General features: G+C 41.5%; 1 protein-coding gene across 2 annotated transcripts in view; it reads left to right on the forward strand.

Annotated features, from left to right (window-relative positions):
• LDLRAD4 (low density lipoprotein receptor class A domain containing 4) overlaps nucleotides 1-27,006 on the forward strand; it is a 298,477-nt gene that overhangs the window by 83,420 nt on the left and 188,051 nt on the right. For both annotated transcript variants that reach the window (XM_087757331.1, XM_087757339.1), the window contains exon 3: nucleotides 19,843-20,301. In XM_087757331.1, coding sequence (XP_087613457.1) covers nucleotides 20,262-20,301 — 40 coding nt within the window. In that variant the 5' untranslated portion in view covers nucleotides 19,843-20,261. The remainder of the gene's footprint in view (nucleotides 1-19,842; nucleotides 20,302-27,006) is intronic.

Genomic DNA, 27,006 nt, shown 5'->3' on the forward strand with positions numbered 1-27,006 from the left:
ACACCAAGTTCATTTTTTCTAATGTTTGCTTTTTAATCCTCAGTGAATGCCTGATTCAGAGTTCAGTGATGGGGAAAAACTTCTTCTATGTGTGTTATTAAAGACAAATTCTATTTCTGTTGCTGGGAAGAAGGTATTCAGTAGCTTTTTAAAAACTGGCGTTTCCTCTGCCACGTAGATTTGGTTGGTTTTTTTAATAGAGCACTTAAGTGAATTTTTATGCATTGGGATTTTCTCCAACATTGAAGATGATTTTGTTCAATTGGATTTTTAAACATTTGAAAACTGGAATAAGAAAAGCAGCATTGTTTAGGCTCCTGGCTAGGATTTTAAAAACAGGAACAACTCATAGTGTTCCTTATTAAATTTAATTGATTGCTACTCGTGGGCAATATGGCTGAGTTATTGTTGCAGTGAGACCAATAACTTATAAAATTTGGAGTTCTATATGGTCAGACCTCAGTTGGAGCTTTGCCTAAGAGTAGATTGATTATTTAATTTAAAATAAATGTTTTTCTTTATTTCAGAAGGGTATTGAAGAGCATCTCACTCGTGCATTTTTAAATGCTTTTGGTGTTTCCATAGCCAGATCTTTGGTAAGAATTTAGTCAGGTTTTTTGGCAGTTAAAAAAATCTTTACTATTTGGTACCTGCTTAATGGTGAGATAGATGCCATTAGTTTGATCTCAGTCTGTTTTCTGTTGCACAGATGTTCACATTACAAAATCATGATTGTCTACCAGTAGTCAGCGCTCCTATCGGAGAAGCCAGTATACTAGTGGGGAACTAAATGGGTGTCTGAAGTCTCATCTTACTGTAGAGATAGTCTTTCCAAATGAGCAATAAAGGGGACTGCGTGAGGAAACGCATCTTTGGTGCATCTGAGATGCCTGTTATACAGCTAAAGGGAATACTTCAGCCTGACCGTTCACTCACTCAGCACCAAGCCTTTATGCATTGAATAATTATTTTTAATGAATAGCATGGGGAGTTAAATCCTTATGACTTATGTCTCAAGTGAACTGAAAGTCTGTTTCCATAGTGAATGTGAACTAGCAATTTGTGATAGGAGTTTGAAGTAAGGTAGTTGTGCAAACCTGTATTACGGTCAGATGAAATCTGACCAAACTTGTTAGAAAGATTTGCATTTGATTTTGAGAAAATAAAGCTAAGGAGGTTGTTCTGACCTTTGGCTGAAAATTGAAGTGAATATATACAACGGCTACCTAATGTATTAATGTATGTAAGTATTCACACATTCTTTTTTTCAAGTGAAACTTGGAAAAATTTATAAAATGGAAGATTTACTGATTTCTTCAAGCTCTGTGCTCATTATACAAGGCATAATGCTCTTGGGTTTACTTACAAAATGGTGAAATGAATATGGCTCCCCCAGGTAAAATTTTGGTCAGAGTGAAGTTATTAGCAAAATTCCCATTGAATGAGGCAGGGACAGAATTTCACTGAAACACAGGACACCTGAAATCCAGCGCAAGGTTAAAAAATAAACCAGAAGCATAACTCATGTTTGAAAAAGTATGTGTATTTCTCATAAACTTCATGAAAATAAAATGTTTTAATTTTTCTTCAAGCTAAGTCGCATCTCTTCAGGCAATATTACTAAGTTAAATCAGAGTGAGTTTTTTTATAGAAATTAATTGTTCACAGTGTTCATAAAAACAATTGGTAGTACAGTAATAGACACCCCTTCAGTTTGACAGCCTCTCTGTGTCCATTTATGTTTCCTTTGACAGGATAAAATAGGTCTTTGACACGAAGTATTAAAAGTGTAACCCCTAAGTAGATGAGATGTTCATTTTATTCCCATTCAAGTAACCAAATTTTGAAAAACAAGAGCCTTTCTTGTATTTAGTTTCAGAGTGACTCGGAAACATATCTTTCTTGTTTTTAATTTGTGCTACATGGTGACTCATAAAAAGACTTAAAACGGAGGTGGAGATGCTGTCTCTGTTGTTTTCTTGTTCTCATGAAGGGAGAGCTATCGGCTCTCATACTGTACATAAACATGGTTATCGAGAAATGTAACTCAACCCGTCAGTAAGACTGCAGCACTGAAGAAATAAATCCTTCACAGTTTGTTCCTAAGCTCTCAACTTAAGCACTCCCTGGGGCAGACCGCAAGCCCTGCAGTCAGTTTGCCCTGGAGAGGCAGGGAGGAGTAGCCTGCCTGTCGGACCTCTGCCGTCACCACTGCCGTGAGGGACCTGCCTCGAGCCTGGGGAATCGTTACTCCTCAGCGCTCTTAAGGAGGACAGAGCCATGGGCAATGCTGTGCCCAGCTGGGATCGAATGGCTAGTATAGTCGTAACACGTGCTTGGGAAAGGGGAAAGGAGCTACTTTCCCAAAAGTGGTCCCACAGGTACCTGGACCAAACCTGCAGAGAGACCTGTGTGAGCCCCTGAAGAGGAGTCAAGGGAGCAAACCATTTCGCGCTCTGCGAGCGCTAGAGCCGGAGGCGGAGGTGAGAGGGGGCCCTGACGCCCTGACCCCTCTGCGGAGTGGGAGGCTGTTGCTGCTGGGGCAGGGGGAAAAAGTCCTCCTGTATTTTCTCTCTGCTTTTTAGCCCCAAGGAAAGACAAAAACCAATTTCTTATCCCAGAAGGAGAAACAAGAGAGACTGATGCTTTCTGGGTCAGTTCTTTCATATTTTAATAAGAGATTTTTTTTTTTTTTTTAATAGCCAAACTTCATTTCTCCCTGCTATGTGGAGAGAGCAGGCTCTGTCTCAGCAGAGAGGAACAGGAGGCAGCTTGATCAGCAAACGAGGATAGAAAGTAATCCTCATTACAGTTATTTCTGCTGTTCACCGTTGTTTGGGGAGGTAGCTCTTACTCGGGATCGTCCTGCAGATTTTTGATAAAAAGCATTTTCCTTGGTAGCATTTTAGCAGTTGTCTGTGACAAACCATTTTGGCTTGGTTCTTTCTCTCCTTCCTTGCCTTACCTTCATCTCTGCTACTCATTTTTTTCATAATTTATCTAAACAGCTTTCCACAAACCCTGTGAGATCATACCCTTCAAAGCCGAATTGTATTTCTTAACTCTCGTACTCCTCCTAGAGAGCTGTCAGGAGGTAGTTTTACATTTGGAGAGAAGATTGCTTGTTTTGCCTCAGCAAGTATTTTTAGTTCAGCATTTTTCCTCTAGGCGATTTCAGATGGTCTCTACTGGATCTTTAGTAACATACACGCTAGTATGTTTTATTTTAAGTTGTTATTTGTAGTTTTGCTATAATTTGGAGATAGCCAGAGGCTGTACCTCCTGTAAGAAAAATGTTTTCATCCTCCTTAACATGAAGGAACTTGCTCCATTAACTGCATTTGACTTTATGTCATGAGTTTAAATACTAACCTGAAAGCTGTTAATCAGACCTCTGGTTTAAAACAAGGGCATAATTCACAGGTCAAATTTAGGTGGCAGCATTAGGTAGTAAGCAACTGGGTTTAGTAGACTCTGCTAGTGTATGTTTGGTTATGACTTTCCTGGTTGATAAAATGATTTGTTTGAGATTCTTTGGTTTTTCCTCAGATTCACTAGGAGTTGCTTAGTTAAGAACCCTAAAAGCCTGATCAATCAGTTTGTTAAAAATAAGCAAAAAAAAAAAAAAAAATCAATCAGTTTGTTAAAAATAAGCAAAATAAGGTAGTGTGGGTTTTTTTTTTCTGTGTGCTAAAATTTATTTTTGGCCTTGTGTTAGGATCAAAGAAGACTCGCAAGGCAACTTTTGCATTTCAGCATCCTCTTTAACTCCTGTTTCTGGCAGATTATAGAAGTTTAAGAAATACTTTTGCTTCTAGCCCATGTCTTACTAGCACTCCCTTCTCCCAGTCTGACTGGAGTGGGCAGTGCAGTACAAGGCAGAGGATGACTGTGGGTGAAAGGTTTTTGTCGGTAACGCAGGCACGCCTATTCCTCAGGTGCAGCTCTGTCTGTGATAGCAGAAGTCTCTATGGCTAACCTCGTGAGAAGGCAGAAAAGTATTTGCTCTTTCTTTGGACAAGCTGTAGAGGATCCTGTTTCCCTCATGGTTTCTAAATAGACTAAATTCACACGTTGTCATTTTTACATTTGTTGTCATTTGTTAGTGGAATCTGTGGTGATTTTGTTGTTGTGCTGACACCGTGGGATCATGACAACATATATGTCTGCCCTCACCTTACAAGCAGGCAGAATCTGCGAGGCACACTTTTTTCCTGCTCCCATACTGTGAAAGATGCAGTACTTGCAAAATGGTTGGTAACCGTGGTCTTCTTGGTGGCTGCTGGAAGTGCTCTAAGAATACTCCTGAAGTTGTTTACAAGCCTCGTCCGAGATGTTAGTCGTCGGGAGCAAAGAACTACCTTCTCGCCACGTTAAATTAGTTTTTAAAATTCTTTTACATAATCTCATAATACATTACATAAGTGTTACAATACGTTACTGTTGCTCCTTGTATGTTGTTTCTTCTGGGAAGCGTCTTTGGGAAAGTGTCCTCCTCTGAGATTTGGAGATCTTCTCGGATGTCCAACTGACAGGAACAGGATTTTAAACTCAGAGATTTTGAAACTTTCACATACATATTTTACACATACAAGGAAACGCATCAGATTTAATTGTAAACAGCTCATGGACTCTCTGTGTTTGGACGGGTTGTGCGTGTTCATATAAGAATAATGTCTTGGTAACTACCTAGCTTACTATTTAAGGTTTTACAGTCATATTCCTGGCATTTCTGTGTTATTAATGAAAGTTTTAGCTATTAGCGGAAATATTTCTTGTAGAAATTTTCCATGGAAGCTGTGCTAAACTTTATGCTTCCAAAAGCGAGAAGCGAATGTGTGTGAACTATACACATGCACAAACTGTAAAACAAATGTGTGTAATCTAGCTACTGCTCTTCATTAAATATTTGCTATTGTATGATTGTTTTCAGCTGCTTATCACTTCATGTGTCTTTAACTTTTAGACTGAAGTTTTCCATGTTGGCTGCCTGCATTTTGGTATGTTTTATTTTAGCCAAAATGGGCTCCACGGTTTCCAATAACGGGATTAATAAAAGGCATATTTTGCATTTGTGAAAAAGAAATACTCTGGCGAACTTTTCTTGAGACGCTTATGGTCCTCCCTTATTTAGAAACTTGGCAGAAATTTGGTTTTTGCTTCTTAACTTTTCAGTGCTACCAATAAATACTAGTAAAATGTTGCTTGTCTCACCTAGTGTACCCACATGGAACTGATGTAATGAAGAACTCCATTAAAAGCCCCCAAGGAGGTACGTGGTTCTCCTGTCGGAGCAGGGTCTGAACAGAGTTGTCAACCAGGATTGAGGCCGTATGTTGAGGACAGGGAGGAAGAGCAATATCGGACATGCATATTTCACTTCTGAAGGCATTTTTATCCTAGGCTGTGAGAAAAAACATAAGTTCTGTAAAATAAATGCTGTGCTGGGGAGTCGTGGGAAGACAAGGTGAATATGAACAGGTTTGAGCTTCTGAGCTGCTGGACTCCAGGAACAGCAGGACTTGGGTTGTCTTGAATTCTGCTGCAAAACCTGTCAGTTTGATTAGCTTAATGCAAATCCAAATAGACTGGAGACGACATGATCGTTTTTAGGAACTTGATTTGAAAACCTTAATAATGTTCTCTGTACTGTGTCTTCAAGAGTATAATCAGAGAAAGAAACGTTTCATCAATGCTTTTATCAACATGGGGCTTATATGAGTTCACTGTTTGAGCCTATCAGAGCCCATGGAGAAATTTTGCAAGTCTTGTCAGACTCAAGCTAGAACGACCACCTTTTTAGCTTTTGTTTGTATTTCTTGATTGTGTGTGCATTATGTCTTGTTGCATTTTTGAAAAGTTAGAGTGATTTCTTAATTTTGTGAAATCAATTAACTGCATTCTCTTGAGTATGCAAGGATCTGGGTAGGAATAGAGGAAAAAATTCTTTGCATTTACACATCTCTCAAATGATCTTAGTGAGATTTTCTAGCTATATTGTATAGGTTTTTTTACACTTAAAAATGAGTTAATATTCTGGAGACTAAATGGAGAATATTAATTTCACATAACCATATTTAAGCAGTCGTTTATTTGCTTAGGTAGTTGGTTTTTAGAACTAATTGAGTAAATAAATTCTGTTCAAATATGTTTATGAATAAATGTAAGTTTAAATAATGCTTTTCATCATTTAAAAAAAAAAAAATATTTGCCTTTCATTGTCCAGCAAACCTGCATGTGCTTCCCGTCCGTCCTTGTACCCCTTTTGGGAAAAACCCAACATGGTTAATGAGTTGGGATGCAGCACAATTTATATACTTTAAGAAAAAAACCACACAGAAGAGTGCTGCCAGTCAGTATTTGTTAACAAAGTGAAGCATGATTTCAAAAACACTTCGTGTTCTTGATTTGCTTGAAATAGTTTGTTTACAAATTTAGCCCCAGATCTGACAGTTGGGGAATCCTACATGAATACACCAGAAACACGTGCAAGATCATACTTCAGGAAAATGCAGGTAAAAGCATTGCAGTGTTGCTTCTGAAATGCTGTAGTCATCATGTGAGGCTTTGACCAGGTGCCTTGCGCTGTGTTTCGGGTTGTGCTCCGCATCTGGGTGGACACCTTTGGGGCAGGCTCCAGAAATATCAGGTCTCTGCTGATCCTTTCTGCGGTGAGCCGGGTGGAGTTTGGTGAGGGACCAGTTCTGACCTGCATTTCCCACCTGGGTGTTGGTACCCAGGGAAGGCTCGCTAGTACAGCTAGTTCCACCAGCCTCGGGAAAGTTGATGCGTATCCTCCAGGCAATGTAGTGCCTCAGGGACTAAAATAAGCCATCCCAGTTATCGACCTTTGTACTGATGCGGCTGTGTTAGCACATTCGCTGGCACAGAGATTTTGTTAGAGAAGAGGGAAAGGATCACACCCTAAGGGACGTTACGGTGCTCGTGAAAGCTGCTGGTATCATTGTGGCCTCTGCTGCCTGTCTGTATTTCTACATGTCTGTCTTCAAACCCTTCAGGTAACTGAATCCAGATCATGTTCAGCGTTAGGTATTGGATAAAGGTTGTTGTAAGCTGTAAAGTATTTAAGTAGCCAGAGTAGGGTATGAAACACTGGAGTTTGTTTAAAAGCTCACCCAGGAGATGAAATGCTCCCTCGTTTGCCAGCTGACACTTCCAGTATTGTTTTCTTAATTTCTAGTAGCACTCTTCAGACTTCAGAGGCCCCTGATTTTAGTGAGAGAAATAGGAGCGTAGTCAAGCCTATGATGCCTGATGGCTTCAGAGAAGAATTTTTCAGCAGCATTATTAATAATGGGCTCTTAAAGCACTACGGAAGATGAAATAACAGCAGTCCTATGAAAGAGACCCCGAGAACCACCACCACCTTTGTCATTCACTGAAAAAATCAGGTCTTGGTATAAGGAATTTTTTTGGGGGGGAAAAACAACTCGAGTGCAATGAGCTGACTCAGGCAATACAGTAATAATGATAAACTTTATACAGCAAAGTGTCTCTTATTAATGTGCTGCAAAGCACTCCAGAGATTCTCAGTTCTCAAATTAAGCTATAAAAGATAATAGGAGAGCTTATAAAGTTTCTGCACAGTGAGTGATTTCATGGCAATGGCTTTGTTTGTTTTAATGATGTGAGCAGAGGGCATTTGCCCGACATCTTCAGCATTCTGAAAGGGAAGAAATAGGTGCAGCAGTTACATTTTAGTTTCACTGACATAATGTGAATGCTTTTTTTGCAGCTGTATCATGGTGTACTTTGTAGATTGTAAGTAAGTGTCGTGGTTTAACCCCAGCCAGCAACTAAGCACTGCACAGCCGCTCGCTCGCTCCCCACCAGCCGGTGGGATGGGGGAGAGAATTGGAAGGGTGAAACTCAGAAAACTCGTGGGTTGAGATAAGAACAGTTTAGTAATTGAAGTAAAGTGAAATGGAATAGTAGTAATAGTAATAATAATAATGTAATAATACAATAATAATATACAAAGCAAGTGATGCACGATGCAACTGCTCACCACCTGCTGACCGACACCCAGCCAGTCCCCAAGCAGCCCCCTGGCCAACTCCCCCAGTTTATATACTGAGCATGATGCCATACGGTATGGAATAGCCCCTTGGCCAGTCCGGGTCAGCTGTCCTGGCTGTGCCCCCTCCCAGCTTCTTGTGCACCTGGCAGAGCATGGGAAGCCAAAAAGTCCTTGACTGGTGTAAGCACTGCTTAGCAACAACTAAAACCTCAGTGTGTTATCAACATTGTTCTCATACTAAATCTAAAACACAGCACTATACCAGCTACTAGGAAGAAAAAATCAACTCTATCGCAGCTGGAACCAGGACAGTAAGTTTTGAAGTTAAAAACTTCAACAAGGAAACAGATTTGGAAGTTTACTGCTGCTGTGATTCAGCTGGTTGCAGAAATAAATATGTTTGGATAATAGTTGAGGGCCATGACTTTTTAGGGGCATCCATAATCTTAACGTACTACTTCATGGACAGAACGACTTTTATAAGTGGTGGTGTTTTGCTGACATCCGAGGAGTCAGGAACTGGTTGGAAATAGAGACAAAGTGACCTTCCTCCATCTCAGATGGCCTTTTTGCCTTCCCAAAACCAAGTATGAGCAAATGTTTTTTGACTGTGCTGTGGCCGAAGGACACCTTGTGCTGTCCCCACCCAGCTGTCCAGCCTTAATTCCCAGGCGCATGCTTTCCTAAACGGGGGCTTAATAGAGAAGCAGTGAATTTTTCATCCAGCTAACTGGAATAACAGAGAAAAGTCTGAATTTTAGAAGTTAGATTTGAGCTACCACTAACGTATTTTAGTTTGAATGCTACATGTTTACTTCCTGATACTTTTGTATGTCTCCTTTGCCTCCCTTGCATTTACTTTCATGATAAAATTGACTTACTAATCTCAGCAAATCTATCTGGAGGAGGACTGCATTGTATTGTTGTGAGGTGAATTTTTTTAGTGTAAATGAGTTTTCTCTTTAAGCAGAAAAATATCTGCATTAATGCCGTGAAATGCTCTAAAAGAGCATAGATTGCAGGCACGATCTGCGTACAGGGCTTTTACAAAGACATATACACACAAGAGTGTACACAAATACACAGACAATTTTCAAAGAGACTTTGCCTGTATAGCGCTTGCAATGATGAGAGGTTTATGTTGCTGTCATATAGAGAGGCTGCAAGAAAGCTCCTCTGCATTGGGAGAAGGAATGTAGTTTCATTCATTAAGAGGTAGAAAATAACATTTTTTTTTCTTTTGCCTGAAGTCACTACTTACCAAACTGTTCATAGGCTTTGAACAGAAAGATTTTTCAGACTAGAAAAATATTTATGGTGTTGCTTGCTTTTTTAGTTTAGCAGATTTGTCTGTTTTCTGAAAGAAGGATTAAAATAAAATGAGGAAGCTAGATTCCCTTCTCCCTTATAGGGGTGGAGGTTTATTCCAGCTGTGAGCACTACTAACTTCCCTATAAAATGCTTGCGCATTGCCCAGCTGCTCTCGTGTGTTTCAATTAAAATTTGGCGTTGTCAGTTCAGATTTGTTTTAAGTGCAGTTTGGTGGTTTAGATTATGCAGCTGAGTAACGGAAGGCAAAGCATATGTGTGCGAAAAAGCCATTTAGTTGGAAACGGGAGTTGAACTGCATTTGGTTTTTGCCAATGCTGCTTTTAAGTTTGTGCTATTTTAATAGTTTCCCAAAGTGATAGTGTTACCAAAAGAAAATAGCCCTCTGAGCTGGCATTTTTGATGATTGCTTCTGGCCACAAGGTAAATTTGGTTTGGTTATTTGTTAAAAATCCACATAGTTCTGTCTGCAAATGCATATTTGATTTTTTTTTTTCCCTTGTCTGTTCTGTATGTTTTTAAGAAAAAGGCCCAGAGCCTTTTTTGAACTATAAAATAAATGTAGAGCTTCAGTCTTGCCGTGAGGTCTCAATGGATAGAAAATGGATTCTATCTTGGTGTATTTTGATGTATAACATGATGTAACAGGAGCAAATCCTTTGACGTTTTGTTGATAATTGGGTTTTAAAGTTGTGAAGATACACATGCTTGAAAACGGCCCATTACAAATCCAAAATGTGTACTGAATTAACATGCCAGGGTTGGTTGGTTTGGTTTTGGTTTTGTCATCATGCTGGGGAACAGATTTTAAACACTACTTTGGTTGGGTTTTCTTGCATGTTATTTAAAAATGAAGAACACCAACAAACCCAAACCCACGAGTGTTAAGCTAGAAGAGGTGAGAAAAGTCAGAAAAATGCCTAGGTATATCAGGATTAGTCTTGCTAGCTTACGCATATACCAGGTAGCAACTTACTCCTTCCAAAAAACGGGATTCTGAAGAGAGTAATTCGTTCTTCCATTTGCGGTAGGCAGACAGACCTGTATGCAGTTCCTCTGGCTGTTGTCCCTGCAGTGACAGCAGCCCTTGCTGTTTGTCTGCTGTTGTGGAAGATGGGAGGGCAGGGCAGTGACCCCCGGGGCATGGCGTATATATCCCTTTGAGCTGGATGTGGGATAATCCAGTCATGCTTGCGCACCCATTGCCAGCTGGGAGACTCCAGCTGTGGGTTCTGGGATGACCATCCTCCCTCAGGAAGGTTCTCCGACACCTTCGTGTTCCCTTGGGTCGGTGGTGCGAGGAAGTACTGCATACCCTTACAGAACGTGAGTGCCGTTTGAAGGATCAGCATACAGCCCCACGGATTTTACATTTAAGGATGCAAGGCGTAGATATTTAGTTTGATGGTAATTAATAACTTGAACAGTGTACCAAAGTATTTGGCACATTTTGAAGTGTTTTAAAATCAAGGTTTCAGTTTGTTTCTGAGAAATTTTGTAGTTAACCCAGTTTCAGCTCTTGATGCGTGAGTGACTGGGTAACATATGATGAACTGTGTTATATAAGATGCTCAAATTGTTGATCCAAAATTCTAGCTATTTAACTCTTCTGGGATCTTAGTGTTTCTTGTTTTATTTTTGTCCTGTTTTCTCTTTTCAGTATTTGAAGTGTTGATATGAAGCCCTTTTTTGCCAGTGCTGTTAGCAGAAAGAACTTATGTACACCCATCTGCCTGTTCCTTGGGCATGGGAATGGGTTGTACTGTCAGGAGCTTTTAACTACATGGTATAGATTAATACAGGTGGTATTTTTCCTGCTTTCTCCTCTGTTTCCTCTAAATAGGTTTGTGTCTTGCAGCAGGATATAGTGGAATAAGAATCGTCAGCATCATTGGTTCCAGCTGCCTCCTCAACAGAAAAACAGCATTTTATTTGGATGAGCTTTGCTGTCTCTTGAATATTTCAAGAGGAAGACAGTCTCTCCCCTTCCGTGCATCTTTCCCACCCAGATGTTTCGTTCTTTATTGTGCTTTATTAATAAGTCCAACGCTTTCTTAGCTGTAGGGCTGCAATGCAGAAAGCAGATGCTCCTATTAGAAAACATGCCATGATATTGGAAGCTTATTTATCAAAGGCACAAAGTCAGACTCTCATTACATTTTCCACTTGTTTAAAAAGAAGAAAAAAAAAAGCCAAAAGTATTCTTTGTTTTTATGGTAAGACTGACGGTAGGTTAACAGCTGGGAAATACAAAGCTGCAACTCCATGGCTGAAGAAGGAAGATAATGATTGTTCATCTGCAGAGATCATTATTTTCTTCTAATACAAGATTGCAGTGTTTCTGTTTGTAGCTGTGAAGCTTTAATTACACTTCATAATTATTTATAAATTACATCTGTGTAGGTCCTTCCTATAGGAATCAGCGTCTTTATTGGCAGAACATTGCGTGGGGGGAAGACTGGCAGGTAGGCTTGAAAGACCACACATGTAATCTTATGTGTATTTTAAAGTAAACGTTATGTTTTTGTACTTAAAAGGACAACATGAAACACAAAACACGGCCAGAGAAGTCAGATTTCCGTAAATGCATGGGTGGTACAGGAAGAGAACGAGTGAATGGGATCTTTGCCTGAGAGAAACAAAACAGTCCAATTTTCCTTGATAAAAATACCGATTTTTGAGTTGTTTGGTCAAAAGCTTCAGAGTTTTTTTTCCCCCAGTTATTAAAGAAGGTGCTGTCAGTGTTGCATTGCTAACATGCTTCTTCAGTTACGTGCAGTTACATGCCTCAGTTGCATCCAGACACTGTATATGAGCATAGCAAGAATGGTTTTAAAATATGACAAGGGTATATTAAAATACATCTGTTATTAAACAACGCTGGTAGACAATGGATAGGGCACTAGATTAAAAAATCACAAACATGGTGTTCTTGGTGAGTTTGCCGATCAGGATTAGAAATGCTTCCTGAATTACAACTGGAGTGAGGGAGTCGAAATTCTGTTCTTATATCTGTGCTAAACAAGAACTTCTCAACTAGGGGAATTTCACAGATTTAACTGATAACAGCATTACTTCCCATGCCTTTATGCAGTTTGTTTGTGTAAAAAGCTGTCCTTCAAGGAGAAGAAAAAATAGCCTCTTTGCTTTTGTCTGTTGAGTGTATGACTGACTTCTTGCACCGACTGCAGCTGTGTATTGCAGAGTGCCGTTGTCTCCTGTGCTGCTCACAGTAGCGCTGGGAACACCCTGCAGCTGATGTGCCTGGTGCTGTCTATGGGTTTTTTAAACTCGGTTTTGCTTGTCTGGATAACGTTCCATTTGCATTTCTTCATGCAGCACACAGATGATGTTGGCTACTGACATTGTAAATAAACCAGATGAATTCTTGTGGCGTGGCTTGATTCGCGGGAAACTAGAACTAGCTTTGCGTAGTGATGTATATAAAATACTAGTGGGCTTTTCTGCTAAGTGCCTTGCCCTCCTGAACAGCTGCTGCTCACAGCAGATGGACTTTCATAGTACTGACTGATACAGCCTTCCAGAAAGTTATGAAATTCTTACCAGTGCTTCTTCAATTAATATGGTGGCAGTTTATGCTAATTCAATTATATAGTTCATGAAATCGTAGAACCATAGAATCGTTAAGGTTGGAAAGGACCTCTGAGATCATCAAGTCCAACCTGTTAACCTAACTGCCTGGTCTACCTCTAAACCATGTCCCTAAGCACCACATCCACACGTTTTTTGAATACTTCCAGGGACTGTGATTGTACCACTTCCCTGGGCAGCCTGTTCCAATGCCTAACCACTCTCTCCGTGAAGAAAATTTCCCTAATATCCGATCTAAATCTCCCCTGGCACAACTTGAGCCCATTTCCTCTTGTCCTATCGCTTGTTACTTGAGAGAAGAGACTGACCCCCGCCTCACTACAGCCTCCTTTCAGGTAGTTGTAGAGAGCAATAAGGTCTCCCCTCAGCCTCCTCTTCTCCAAACTAAAGAACCCCAACTCCCTCAGCCGCTCCTCGTAGGACCTGTGCTCCAGACCCTTCACCAACCACAGTTTTTCCGGTGGTGTGCAGGGATGCTAGATGTCCCTTGGAGTGTAGCTGGATGTTGGATACTCAAAGTCCTGAGATATGCTGAATCCCCTGGGTTTCTGGCAACTGCTTGTTTCTCATACAAGTCACAGGGACACCAGTCAAAAACTTGTGATCTTTTCTCCAATCTGCTCAACGTAATTTTTGCTTTTACCAGCCTTCTGCAAATTCAAATACTGACTCTGTGTTGCTTTGGAAAAAGATTAATTAAGACTGGACTCTGCCTTTACTACCTTTTTGTTGTTTTGGCAAATAAAATTCAGAGCTCAGGTTTTTCTCTGACTGGTTAGGTTCATAGAGCAGCATGATTAATGATTTCTCTTGACAACTTCTGGTAATTACGATTTTATTAAGGTCCAAAAATAAACAATGCAATCTTCTTATTTGCCCTGCATAACTCGGCTTGTACAATTTCTCCCAATAATTATCTCATCCAAATCCAATAGCTTGTCACAGAGATCTTAGTAAACTTTTCCACTGGGGTTTTACTGCATTCTGTCAGCACAGCTATGGGAAAATATGTGGCTCTTCAGTTTGTTCGTAGAGATAGGACCCAGATTAATTATTTCACTTAACAAGATTAATGGAAAGAAATGTGACGTGCTCCTTTGTGTTATCAGTTATTTATAGGATTTCTTCAAGTGAAATACTCCTTGCTGTCTGATTACCAGAGGCTATTCTCTTTGGCGTGAAGCTACTGCACAGGCCAGTTTTTATATCATTGCTTCAGTTTGTTGCTTTGCTCCAAAAAGAAACAAATAGGAGGAGGAGGAGGAGAAGAAATGTCTCTACCGAAACATTCATCCTTTTTCTTTTAAACCGGGCCTTGTCTGTAGCGGGTTTTGCAGCGTGTGCTGCCATTGGCATTGGGGATATATCTTGCATTCTAGAACATTTTCTTAACAGTCTAGAAAAAATTATGCTTGATTTTGGCAACGTGCCACCTTCTCAAGACCTGTTTCCTGCTTCAGCTAGTGCAGAAAGACCACACCTAGCTTTGGTTGTCCTCTCTTTGCCCCAATTCAGGGAATGCTGTAACAAAAAGGAAGGAAAAAGAAGCTTGGACACTATTCCTAAACAAGCTGAAGACTATCTGAAAGTATCCGTAGGAATATAAATATGTAGAACATAACTTAACATAGAAACTCATTTTGTATGTCACTGAAATGCACCAAGGAAGTGAAATACAGCAGCTGTTTAAAAAGTCACAACTGACCTATACAAATATTGAAGATAGAAAGTGAAAACAAATGATGTATATGTGTGTGTGAGAAAGATGCGATTAGATAAACATATTTTAACCATCTGGTTTTCAGTTTGATTTGTGTATGGTCTGCTGTGAAAGTCGCCTTGAGTTTTTTAAGTGGTCTTTTGAGTTATGGAGCATAGCGTTTCCCAAGAACCAGGATTCATTTAGCACTGGTGCGATGTTATCTTAGAAGGAAGACAAGTTATAGATAGAAGTAAATAAAATAAGTGAGGATCACACAGTAAAACACAGGCCTTACCATCTAAAAAAGAGTAGGTATAACTGGTAGATACTAATATCTAGTTTAGAAGTCTCTATGAGAAGCAAAACCAAAGCCTGGAAAACTCTTGGTGAATCCAAAAGGGGGTGGAGAGGTGAGCTATAAGTGTGCACATATGCTTCATTTTAAATTGCTTTAGCAAACTTTAAAAGATATTTTTACAAACATTGTTTTATAAAAACAAAATGTTGGAAGTGTTTTTCCAGCCAGAAACTTCTTGAATATGCAAGTCTATGCTGCCTTAACTTATAGGAAGTATAGGCCTTACTTCAGCAAAGTGTGCTCCCTTGATTAATTTAAATTAAACCACAGCTCACAAGCTCTTCAGTAACTTTCTCAAAAACGTAAATGTAGCTTATGCTACAGATACTCCTGTTATAAATTTTGTTAAACACCTCAGTCAAACGCTGTCCTTTAGGATGCCTTGTGCCAAGGGCTATCACAGGAAACGTTTCCCATGGCTGTAGCTCTTCTGACAGCACATCCAGTGAGTTCCTAATGCCTGGGTGGGAACCAACAGCGCATGGCCAAAGAAACAGACTGTACAGAGTGAAAGGAAACGGAAAACAAGCAAACAAAACCCCCAAGCTGCAGCATTTACATGTCAGCCAGTGCTTTTGTGTTTTTCAAGACATTACAGAGATACCAGTCTTGGAAAAAATAGTATTTCACTTCTTCTTTCGGTGCAAGTTCCTCTAGGCTGGTCCTGACTGATGATTGCACAATACTTCATAAAAAGTAGATGTTATTGCATGATTTAATGACACTCATTGGCTACTTTTCCCTCTTGGATTCTTTTTTACAGTGGCCGTTTAATACTGCATCTTCAAATGTTCAGAAAAGAGGAATAGCAGGTTCACTAGCTAAATATACCATGAGAACATGTAACTCGCATAAGGTGTTAAATAGTCAAAATATTTTCTGTTTGCAGTTTGTGTGAGGTTCAGATGGTGGTGTCTTTCCCAGGACCAAATGTGAGAAAAATGGAGAGGATGGAAACAAATTGATTTGATTTTTCCTCTAGGTGTTCACTCATGTAAGCACACAGTAGCTGAAAATCTTTATAGCACAGCTACATATTTATAAAACACAATGTTTTGCTTTGGTTTGCTTCTGAGACTCATATAACACTGCAGTGGATGAATGAAAGCAGAAGTGGAAGCAGAGTTCTTGTTGCAATTGGAAAGGAGGTAACAGATGGAGCAAAGAGAAAATCTCGTAGCCTTTCTAGTCTACATTTTCTCTTTGCCATCTGATCAGTATGATGGGATGTGTTCCCACCGGGGTCTCTGCAGGTTGTGAAAAACATAATAGTTACATCAAAGATCACACCTTATTGTAGTTCTGTCAGTATTGTTTACTTTCCACTCTCTTTTTCAGATATGTATTTTCACTTTTTGGTCCTTTAAGCAGGTTGGTTTAACATTTCTGTACCCCACTGGTATAAAAGGATAAATGCATAGCTTCACTGGAGTTGGCTGAGCCACACCAAAATGTGTCCGCAGAGGTCGCGACCCATTCTGTGCATGCAAACATGCCAGTCTGTTAGGAACAAACACAAACCTCCTCTGTTTAAACATCGGTTCAGCTTTAACGGAGAATTTCTGGATAATGTAAAGTACAATATAAAGGTCATAGCTTTACTTGCTGTTAAAAAATTGAATTTGCCATTTTCCTGATTTGCTGTAGTATCAGCTGGGCTGCTTTGTCATCTTCACCTGGATGCATTTGAATTCTGTTTAATATCTTTATCAGTGATCTGGACGAGGGGATCGAGTGCACCCTCAGTAAGTTTGCAGACAGCACCAAGTTGGGTGGGAGTGTTGATCTGCTGGAGGGTAGGAAGGCTCTACAGAGGGATCTGGACAGGCTGGCCAAGGCCAGCTGAATATGAGCCAGCAGTGTGCCCAGGTGGCCAAGAGGGCCAATGGCATCCTGGCTTGTATCAAAAATAGTGTGGCCAGCAGGACCAGGGAGGTGATAATGCCCCTGTACTAGGCACTGGTGAGGCCGCACCTCGAGTGCCGTGTTCAGTTTGGGGCCCCTCACTCCAAGAAGGACATCGAGGTGCTGGAGCGTGTCCAGAGGAGGGCAATGAAGCTGGTGAAGGGTCTAGAGCACAAGTCTTATGAGGAGCAGCTGAGGGAGCTGGGGTTGTTCAGTCTGGAGAAGAGGAGGCTGAGGGGAGACGTTATCACTCTCTACAACTCCCTGAAAGGAGGTTGTAGCGAGGTGGGGGTCGGTCTCTTCTCCCAAGTAACAAGCGATAGGACAAGAGGAAATGGGCTCAAGCTGCGCCAGGGGAAGTTTAGGTTGGATATTAGGAAGAACTTCTTCACCGAAAGGGTAGTCAGGCACTGGAAGAGGCTGCCCAGGGAAGTGGTTGAGTCCCCATCCCTGGAGGTATTTAAAAGACGGGTAGATGTGGTGCTTAGGGACATGGTTTAGTGGTGGAGTTGGCAGTGCTAGGTCAACGGTGGGACCCGATGACCTTAAAGGTCTTTTCCAACCTAAACGATTCTGTGATTCTATGATGCCACTATAGTTCATCATCTGAATAAGGGAATCTGCCCTAGAAACCTGAAGTTAATTAGTTTAGCAGAAATGTTGAAGATGTAGAAAATAATTCTTCTTTTAATAAAAAGTTAGTTTTCAAGAAAGTAAGAGTATTTTATTCTTTTAAGAATCAGAAGTTTATTATATCTAATACAAAGACGTAACAATAACAGAATTTCCCTGGATGCTAAGGTATTAGTGCACAGCTCTTGAGCATCTCTGAGATGGGGAGAGAAAGTAAAATGCTGAAAACAGAAGGCGTCAAAATTGTGGATTTATAAACCAAAATCAAAAGTTATAAGGCTGAAAATGTTAATGCAAATACGGACCTGCTTTTATAAATATAGAAGAAACTCGGGCCTCTAGAGAAAAAGCTTGGGAAATGAGTGCAGCATCCATCTGTAGTCATTATAGAATAGTTAGCACAATGTTAAGAGCCAAAAGAAATATGTGCTGTGGTGTATGTGTATTATACTTGCTCAGTTGTATGTATTTTAGAATAAAATTACCTCATATGAAATGGTTATTAGTTGCATAGAGAACTTTGAAGGGCTGAAAAAGCATCTTGAGGACCTGACACTCAGGAATAATAGCATTTTAAACACTATTCTGAAACTTTTTATGCAGCTTTTTCTGATAGAAGTTACTACATGTAAAGGCGTTGTTTTCTTTTTTTTTTTCCTTAATTTCTACTTTCTCCTCTATTAAGTTGGGATGGTTGGGTAAGAAATAGGGAAAACATCTTAAATCTGTTCTGTAACCGTATTTGATTTGAATGCAAATTACTAGATTTGAATACAAGAAACTAATCAATGAGTCCTGTGCTGTGTTTTGAGACAAAAACGTGCGTTCTTCGGTAATACTGGCATAACAAAATTGGGGAAAAAAAACAGCAACATCATTAAGATAAAAAAATCGTCTTTGTTAGCAGCTAGCTTTCGTTTTAATGTGTTCTGAGGAAAATGGCATTTATCAGGTGTCAGGCTCACTTGGTTTTGGTGACACACCTGAGAGGAGAGCCTTTTTTTTTTCCCCCAAGAAAGGCCCCTAACGAAGCCCTCGAGGGCCGGCTGCCTGTGCACTCGGCAGTGCCTGCAGAGCAGAAGGTGCCCCAAGGAGCATGAGAATCTTCTCTGCCATTCTGGACCATCTGAGATACTCAGGCTTACGCTTCAGGGTATAAGCTGGCCTCTGGATCTTGCAGGTCAGGGCAAAGGGTGAAATGGGGCTGGGGAGTGGGTGGCGTGTTATTCACACCTGCCTGCTGAGCCTGGTCTTGCACTGCTCTCCGAAGCAGCGCGTGCTGGGACTGCCAGCGACACTGGCACCCTCTGATATGGGCTGCTCCAGAAGATGGACCTTGGGTCCTCTCCAGCGCTGCCAGCCCTGGCTAGACTCATTAGCTGCCTGTGCCACTGAACTGGGAGGTAGTGAGCCAAGCGTTATTACATGAAGGAACAGGATGGCTGGGGGTGAGTGGGTTCTCCTCCAAGTCCTCTTTTCTTTCTTCCTTGTTTTCAAAAATAATCTTCTCCATAAACATGTACCTGTCTGCTGTTCACCTTCACCCCATAGAAGTAAATGTATCCTGGTTTTTAGAAGCTGGATGTGCAACAACTCTAGTTTCCAGTGAGCTGCAGATATCCATGCTATGCAGAAGTAGGAGTAGCAAGAAAAACTTAAGCACCTTTCTCTTGCATAGCCTGTGGGTGTTTTTAACCTTACCGAATGTCTGAAGACATCTGAATTGCGTCATCTGTGTTACAATTGAGATTTTAAATAGATAATCGACAGCAAGACATACAAAGGTTTTTAGCCTCAGAAGACTGTTAGAACGGCATATATAGTGTCGGCAGACAGCGCTCTCTTTCCCTGCTCCAGAAAAGAAGGGGAGCAGCTATACGAAACGCTAATAATCTCACTGTGGTTTTGAATAGACTAGACTGGAGAGCCTTGAGTATTTTTCCTTTTCCCTTTTAACTGCAATTTTGTTATTGTATTGCTGCCTCCATCTCTGCTAAATATGGCTTTTGAAATGTAAATCATATCATGTTCTCAGAGGTGCATATGACACCCTCAGCACTGTTCCTCTTTGCACTTCAAAGAGCTGTGTGGTCACACTTTGCATCTCAGCAAAATTGCAATATTTGCCTTCTGAAGATCTTCTTTAATGTGTACAATCAATCCCTGATAATGTGTTTTGGATTTTTGTTCCCTGGAGTCTGTTAATTTTAGTGTTGCTACAGGTCATCAGGAAACATAATCTCTTCTTTTTTAATTTCTCAGTGAGCGTGCCTGAGGGGAGAGGAACACAAGAGAGGAGAGACAATTGAACATCACCATTGGCCGAGACCTGAAAAAATGGTGCTGGATGAACAGAGGATTAGAACTTAACTGTAAAAGGGAAGTAAAGTCTTGGCAGGCCATTTGCTTCATTGCCACATTCATCATGGCGCACATCCTCTGGCTGGCTGGTTGATGGGACTGTCCAACGCTTCCTACTTAGGTTCAGTGCAGATCCCCTCTGCCTACGGATTGAAAGACCTGGGATCAGGTGGGAACTGGATGGTGCCAAATACGGGAATGGAAAGAGAAATGGACTCTGACAAGCTAAGATGGAAGTGACTTGACATCTCCAAGCTCAGCAGTTGTCTCCAGTAAGGACAGGTTAAGACGGGAATCTCAAGCTTCGCTGGGAGAGCAGTATGCAGGAAGCTGGTTTTCAGGCCACAAATGCTTTCACAGGTAAGGACTTCTGTTCTAGTTCAGCTCATAGTTTTGGGATAGTTGACTGGAGTTTAGAAAATAAATTGAATAGGTCCTGGCTGTCGTTAGTGCCTTGTAGTACTTTCAGTTTAAATAATGTTTCAAAACAGTTCACTTGAGAAACAGTTCAACACTTAGTATTAACAGTGAGTAACACAGTTATCTGTATTTCAGGCCCTTTGAAATGGATGGCCACAAGCCTTAGGGAAGTATCTCAGCTTTCTTTGTTAAAGTACTCATTAACAGCTTAGAAATGAGTGCCCTCCTTGGGTCTGTAAAAAACATAGTCTGTTAAGTTGCTCTTGTGATCAACACGGGAGTTTGGCGAGGGCGCAGGATGGACACGGTTTGTATCAGGAGGCTTCTCAGAAACGTGTCAGCGTTGAGCTGTGTCTCGTCATCCAGAGCACATCTCTGGACAGAACTTTCCAGGTACCTTCTCCTTGTACTCCCTCCTGCCCCGCACCATTGATGTGCTGCAGTGCTTGAGCTGGCAAAACCAGAGGGTTTAAACGGTAACGATTTCACCCGAGTCCAATGTATTTCCCTGTAGATACGTTGAAAGTAATGTCATGAGAAAGAGGATGCCAAGGTGGTGTGTCTCTCTGAGGAAAGCTCCCTCTAGTGTAAAGTCTGCTGGAGTTCATTCAGTGCTTTCCCTGTCTGCCCTGGTTTCTGATTTGAGAGGTGGGAGAAACAAACGGGGATCAGAAGACCCTGCTGCTTTTTTTCCACATCTGCCGGCCGGCTGAGACCCTGTGAGAAATGGGTAGAAAATCAGCTGGATACTCCTCTTGCTTTAGTAGGTCTAGATAATGGATTAGTACCACAGTGAAAGTTAGTGATGCGCGAGACGTTTATTTTTCCAATTTACAATTTTTGCCTTTAGAAGTTTACTGGATTGTGGGTTTTATGTATGGGAAGATCATCTTCTGTCTCGGGCTGCTTTACCCTGGGCTGCTTGCTGTTCTAGGAGCTCTTCCCAGGAAGGAACAGCAAAACTGTTCATTTCCCTGTGGACAGGCTCCCACTTTGTCCTTTCCCAAAGCAAATCCACCCTCAGAGGCTGGTCCCACCGTTCTGGCTGCAGTGGGGCGGGAGCTCCGTGTCTGGCTCTCCGCACCAGTATGTCGGTTTGGAGTGGTAGTGCAGTTCTGAACTGTCTCCGTTGCCTTGTGTTGCTTTGATTTACAGCAGGGTTTCCATGCGTGTCAGAGATGGGTCTGGAGGGAGAGGAAACGGGAAGCTTTTCTCCACATGTGCTCCAGCGCTGATGGGAGATATGAAGTCTGGGACCACTGCAGGGCCGGCAGCATACTCCTACAGCTCCCCGCTGCTGTTCTTGTCCTGTTTGTGCACCTTCCTCCTCGCTGCTCTCTGCCAGCCCTCACCTCATTCCCAGGAGTTTTTGCCACTCCTTTGCTCTCCACCAAAATTCCTACTGTGTGGATATCTGTTCTCTTCTTTACTCGCCCTGCCTTCTGTGGCTCTCTCCTTTGCGGAAAACCTTATTACCTTTAGCACCCTTGCAGCGCTGTATTATTTTCTTTCCAGCTTTACACACTTCTGCCACAGCATCTGCTGTCCCTTAGCTCCCAGAAGGTAGGGGTTGTTGGCACTGTGATCAGGGTGCTTGGGCAGTGGGGTGTCAGAAAGCTGGTAACCTTGTGACTGCTGCTGGGTGAAAGAGCCCTGGCAAATAGGGCTGCATAAAATTCAGGGACATGAAAATGGCGTCCCTGGAGGCCCAGGACAACAGTGGTGACAACCCAACAGATTTAGACTTACTCTGGAGACTTTTAACAGTGTGAAGGTTGCTTGGTCTCTCATAAGGCATTTTTATATTCTTTTGGAGTTGCCCTCAGGTGAAGATGTTAATAAACATTTTCAAATCTTGGTAGCTGTACTAAAGACTTATTAAACGCTGAGTTAAGTTGCACCGTGCATTCAGGAGACTTGTAAAGGAAACAGGCAGGAGACTTGTAAAGGAAACAGGTTGAAATATCATTGCTTTATATGAGGAGAGGGCAAGGACTTCTGTGTCTTCTAACTTGTATCAAATTGGTCCATATTTGCTTTTTGGAGATCTTTCTTGTTCCTTGTTAGAATCATATAATGCAGTCAGCAGTAAACAGTGGGTAGGTATATATTTCCTACAGAAATTCATTGGACTGTGTTATGCTAATTTAAGAGTTAGTTAGAATAAAAGTGTAATGGCAGGTGCATATGGTTGCTGCTCTGATCCTTGCTATACTGCTCCTTTTGTTTTATTGGAACGCCAGTTTAGCTGTAGGAGAAAACAGTAGCTGCTAGCGGCAGAGGGGGCATGACCACATGCGGAAGGGAGCTAATTTGTACAGAGAAGGCTTTGATATCTGAAACCTGTGCAGTGTCAACACTGAATCTAGCCATACTAAGTGATTGCAGCTATTGCAACAATCAGAGTAATCATTTCAATTTACAACTGAACAGAGTGCTGGCAAAAAAAGCCTGGGAGGACGATACCTCTGTGTAGCCACCTTTGGAGTATTTCATAAACCTCCTTTCCACCTTGCTAATCGCTGTGACCTGGAAAGGCTTACAGTTAAGGCTAGGAGATATTTTGATCCTGTCTGTACGCTCATTTTACTGGCACAGATGCCAAAGCTGCCCTTTTTTGCAGATGGCTCTTCTTCCAAGAGATGGGCTCATCCAGTCACTTTATCATGCATTACCAAACAGTAGCTTATGGTTAGAGCTTTTTCACTTTACTGGCTAAATACTAATTTCGGTATATCATGCAAGTATAATAGGTTCAGGATTACTGAATGTAGAAAAGGCAATGGAAGGGAAGTGCTCCTAGGCTTGATTAGGAAAGAGATGTCGGAGTCTATGATGGGAAAAGGCAATTTGAGTGATAGCAATCATGAAAGAGCGAGCTTATCATTCTTCAGAAGATGAGAAGAGAGAACTTGAGAGTAAAAGCAATGGTATGCAAGAAAGTAGATTGCATTCAGCTCATAGAACTGATAGGTAACATTTCTTGGGAAACAAACCTAAGAAATTCAGGAAGGCTGGCAATTTCTAAAGGAACTAACTTTTTCTTTTCCAGTCACAATAAAGGATATTAAAAGCGTAAATAAAAGGTGTACCAATAAAAAAGTGTAAGAAAAGACAAAATTGCATGATCTGAAAATTGAGGACTGATACAGAAAGTGGAAAATAGATACGTTACTAGAGATAAGTGTAAAAGAACATTAGAAGAATGCAAAGGCCAAATCAGGTAGGCCAAGGCACAAACCAAAGTACAACTAATAAAGGACACGGTAACAAGGAAACATGCTATGTTCTCAGTAGTAATAAGAGGAAGAAGACTGAGTTTCTGGACTACCAGTTGAGAGGGAATGACAAAACTCATGATCCGTTGGTGCAGAGAGGACCAAGTAGTTCATGACATTTTTTGTATCATTCTTTGCCAAAAAGGGTGACCTGTAATCAGGTGCCAAGAAAAGGACTGCTGCCCTGAGAAAGGTAAGAATTCCAATAGAGCAGGAACAGAACTGATGATAAACTAATGAGATAGGACAATAGGTATTTTAGAACAAGCTGGAGCTCATTAAATTATCTCTGCAACATAGGGCGAAATAGCTGAAGCAATGTCTGAGCAATTAGTGGTTACACTGGAGAACATTTGGAGGACAGTCTAGGTTCAAAAGACGTGTGAAGGAGCAAACAGTGCACCTACATGTAAACTTTCCTAGGTCCTTCTTTTTCCCCTTTGGAGTAGATAGCTTATCTTAAATTTTGGGGGAAAAAAGTTTGAATCAATTAATCAACTGATTTATTTTTTTTTAATAAATAACCTGTAGATAATAATATAATAAATGAATTTGCATGTTTTTTTCCAGAAGGTACCTTGTCAGTGGAGCCTAATTTCCCTTAAGTAGAGAAATAGTATATCTTGATTTTGCGAAGGCTTTTCACCCTTTCATAAACAAGGTGGCAATAGGGGCTACAAGGTGGGTACACAGTTGGCTGGAAAGCTGTTCTCAGAATAATTACTAGTGATTCATAGTCAAACTAGAAGGATATGTCAAGTGGGATTCTGCCCTGGATTGCCTGAAAATATTCAAGATTTTAATTAATGACTTAGATGATAGAATCTGCATGCAAAATTTCCAGATGACACCAACCAGGGAGAGGATGTAAACCCTCTGAGCACAGGATTAGAATTCAAAATTAATGTGGTATATTGGAGAACTGATCTAAAATAAACATGATGCAGTTCATCAAGGACAAGTTCTAAATTGTGGTTGGGCAGAAATAATCAACTGTGCAAATCAAAATGTAGAATAACTGGTGAGGCAGCAGGTCTGCAGAAAGCAGATGGGCAGTTGCGAGAGTTCAGAAAATGGCTATGAATCAACAATACTGTGCCATAAATGTTATGCTAGAATATATGGACAGGAGTCTGTGTGTAAGACATGCAAAATAATTTTTCCACTCTACTTAGCATTTGTGTGGCTGCTGTCATATTTCTGTTCTGAGCGGCACTCTTTGGGCCCATTGGAACATCCAGAGAAGAGGAAAAGGAAAGGCCAGAGGTCTAGACAACATGACCCTTGAGAATTGAAAAACGGTCTTTTTCAGATTAGACCACTTAATTCTCAAACTTTCTGAAGATGTTTTTCCTAGGTTCCCACAAAGCAGTGGGGATTTGTGCCGGGGCATGTGCCTGGTGCACTGAGCTACATAGCAAGATGTGGCCATGATACAGCGGTGCTTTGGTGTGATGCTCAGAAGGACCACCTCGCTTGCACACTTCTTAGCTGCCGTGAAGTACTACACCTTCTGCCTTGGCCACTCTCAGTGCTGTGCCAGTGCTAGGGTAACAGTGGTGGGGATCCTGGACAGCCAAGGTCTATTTTTTAAATTAGCTACTTTCTTCACCAGTGTGTGTTTTGAGTGCTGGTTTAGGAGAACAGTGTGATTCTGAAATCAGCTCTCTGTCATTGGGGAGTGTGTGGCACAGGGACATCCAGGATGATCAAAGGATAAGGGGAACACTATAGGATGGATTGGGAATCAGTGTATGAAGCCTCCTGACCTTGCAAGGTCAGCTTAGGTCCATCAGGATTTCATTAGCTCCGTCTCAGCACAAGCTCTGTCAGACCTGGGCTGACTCAGAGGCATTCCTGCCCTGTGACCCTCAGCACTGCTACAGGGACTATTAGCTCTGGCACTATGGAAACCAGAATAAATAGTAAGAGGTTGCTCTGTGCAGTGGGCCCCTGCCCTTCAGTCTAGCACTGACTTTCCCTGTCAGCTTTTGATCCCATTCTGTCATAGCTTCATATCTTCTCCCTCACACCTTTCCCTGTGGAAGTGATGGCACCCTCAAATCTTCCCGTAATCCCTTGCGGCCTTGGGTCTCAAGGTCATTGTCGCCGAAGCTTGACCTTGGGCCATATCCAGCGAGGCCAAGTTACTCCCAAGGAGCAGCTCCTCAGCTTGGCTGATACTCCCCCAGGCCCTGCTTTAGCAGAGAAACTGAACTCATCTGTTAGGAGATTGTCATGCTCATAGGAACGCAGCTTGGTGGAACTTGTCCAGTCCCCACCTCTGCTCTGTATCCTCCTGGCACTCAGGGCTTCTGTTGCATTTCTTGTCCTCTGTTTCACACTTTCCCAACCTCTCTCCACCTCTTCCCCATCAGTGCCCAAATCCCCTCTCTCTGTACTGAGGCTCTTCCATCCCTCCCCGTTTGTACATCTGGTGTCACTTCTCTTCCAGATTTCCTGCCCTTCTGGTAATCTTCCTGATTTTCACTGCTTTCCTTCACCTTCTTTTGTTTCCTGACCTCTCCCATTTCCAGACCAACTGACTACAACTTAGTTCCAGGTTGTCTGAAAGCCTCTTCCACTCTTTTCTAGACTCAACCCTTCCTCTCCTCGTCTGCCCTTCTCTGGGGTGAGTACCTTCCCCCACCTCACATCTCTTCCACAGTGACTTCTGCTGGTTTATGTGGAACCTTTCTTTGCAGGAAGGTGATCTGAGAGCCTGCTGCTCAGTTTGGCGTCCCTCCCCGCATCTTGTTTTGCTTAACTGCTGGTGTTTTGGGTGGAGATGTCTGTGGCATGGGGGTGGTAGTTCCAGAATCGGGAGTTTCCTTGAGGGGATTACATGGGAGACCAGATAAACTGCTGCAGCAGATTGCATATGACCCAGTTGGCCATTATTCATTTAGAGAATGGAAGAGTGAGGGGAAGATGTGATAACCGTTTAAAAGTATATGGAAATTTCATGTAAAGAGGAAGGTAATAGGAACTGTTTTCCAGTTCTGCTGGGGATAGAGCACGAAGGAACAGCAGACAAGCTTACTGTGGTGGGGAGACTGAGGTTAGACGTTAGGAGAATCTTTATAATGGTAAGGATATTTAAGAACTGCAGCCGATTGCCTAGGGAGGTTGCAAAGTCTCCATCACTGAAGGTTTTTAAGAACAAGTTAGACAAATATCTGTCAGGAGTGGTTTATGTATAGTTGATCTTGCCCTGGGGCAGGGGAATGGACTTCATGAGAGCACTTCCAGCCTTACTTTTCTGTGATTCTATTATTACTGGTTCCCTGGATAATAAATGTACATTTTTAAAGTTAGTAACCCACCTGCGCTACTCTGTCTTCTCAGTGTTTAAGTAGATTCTATT

The sequence above is a fragment of the Nipponia nippon genome, unplaced genomic scaffold (assembly GCF_047370975.1).
Source record: "Nipponia nippon isolate SJK-2023a ecotype South Korea unplaced genomic scaffold, ASM4737097v1 scaffold_1, whole genome shotgun sequence".
NCBI lineage: Eukaryota > Metazoa > Chordata > Aves > Pelecaniformes > Threskiornithidae > Nipponia > Nipponia nippon.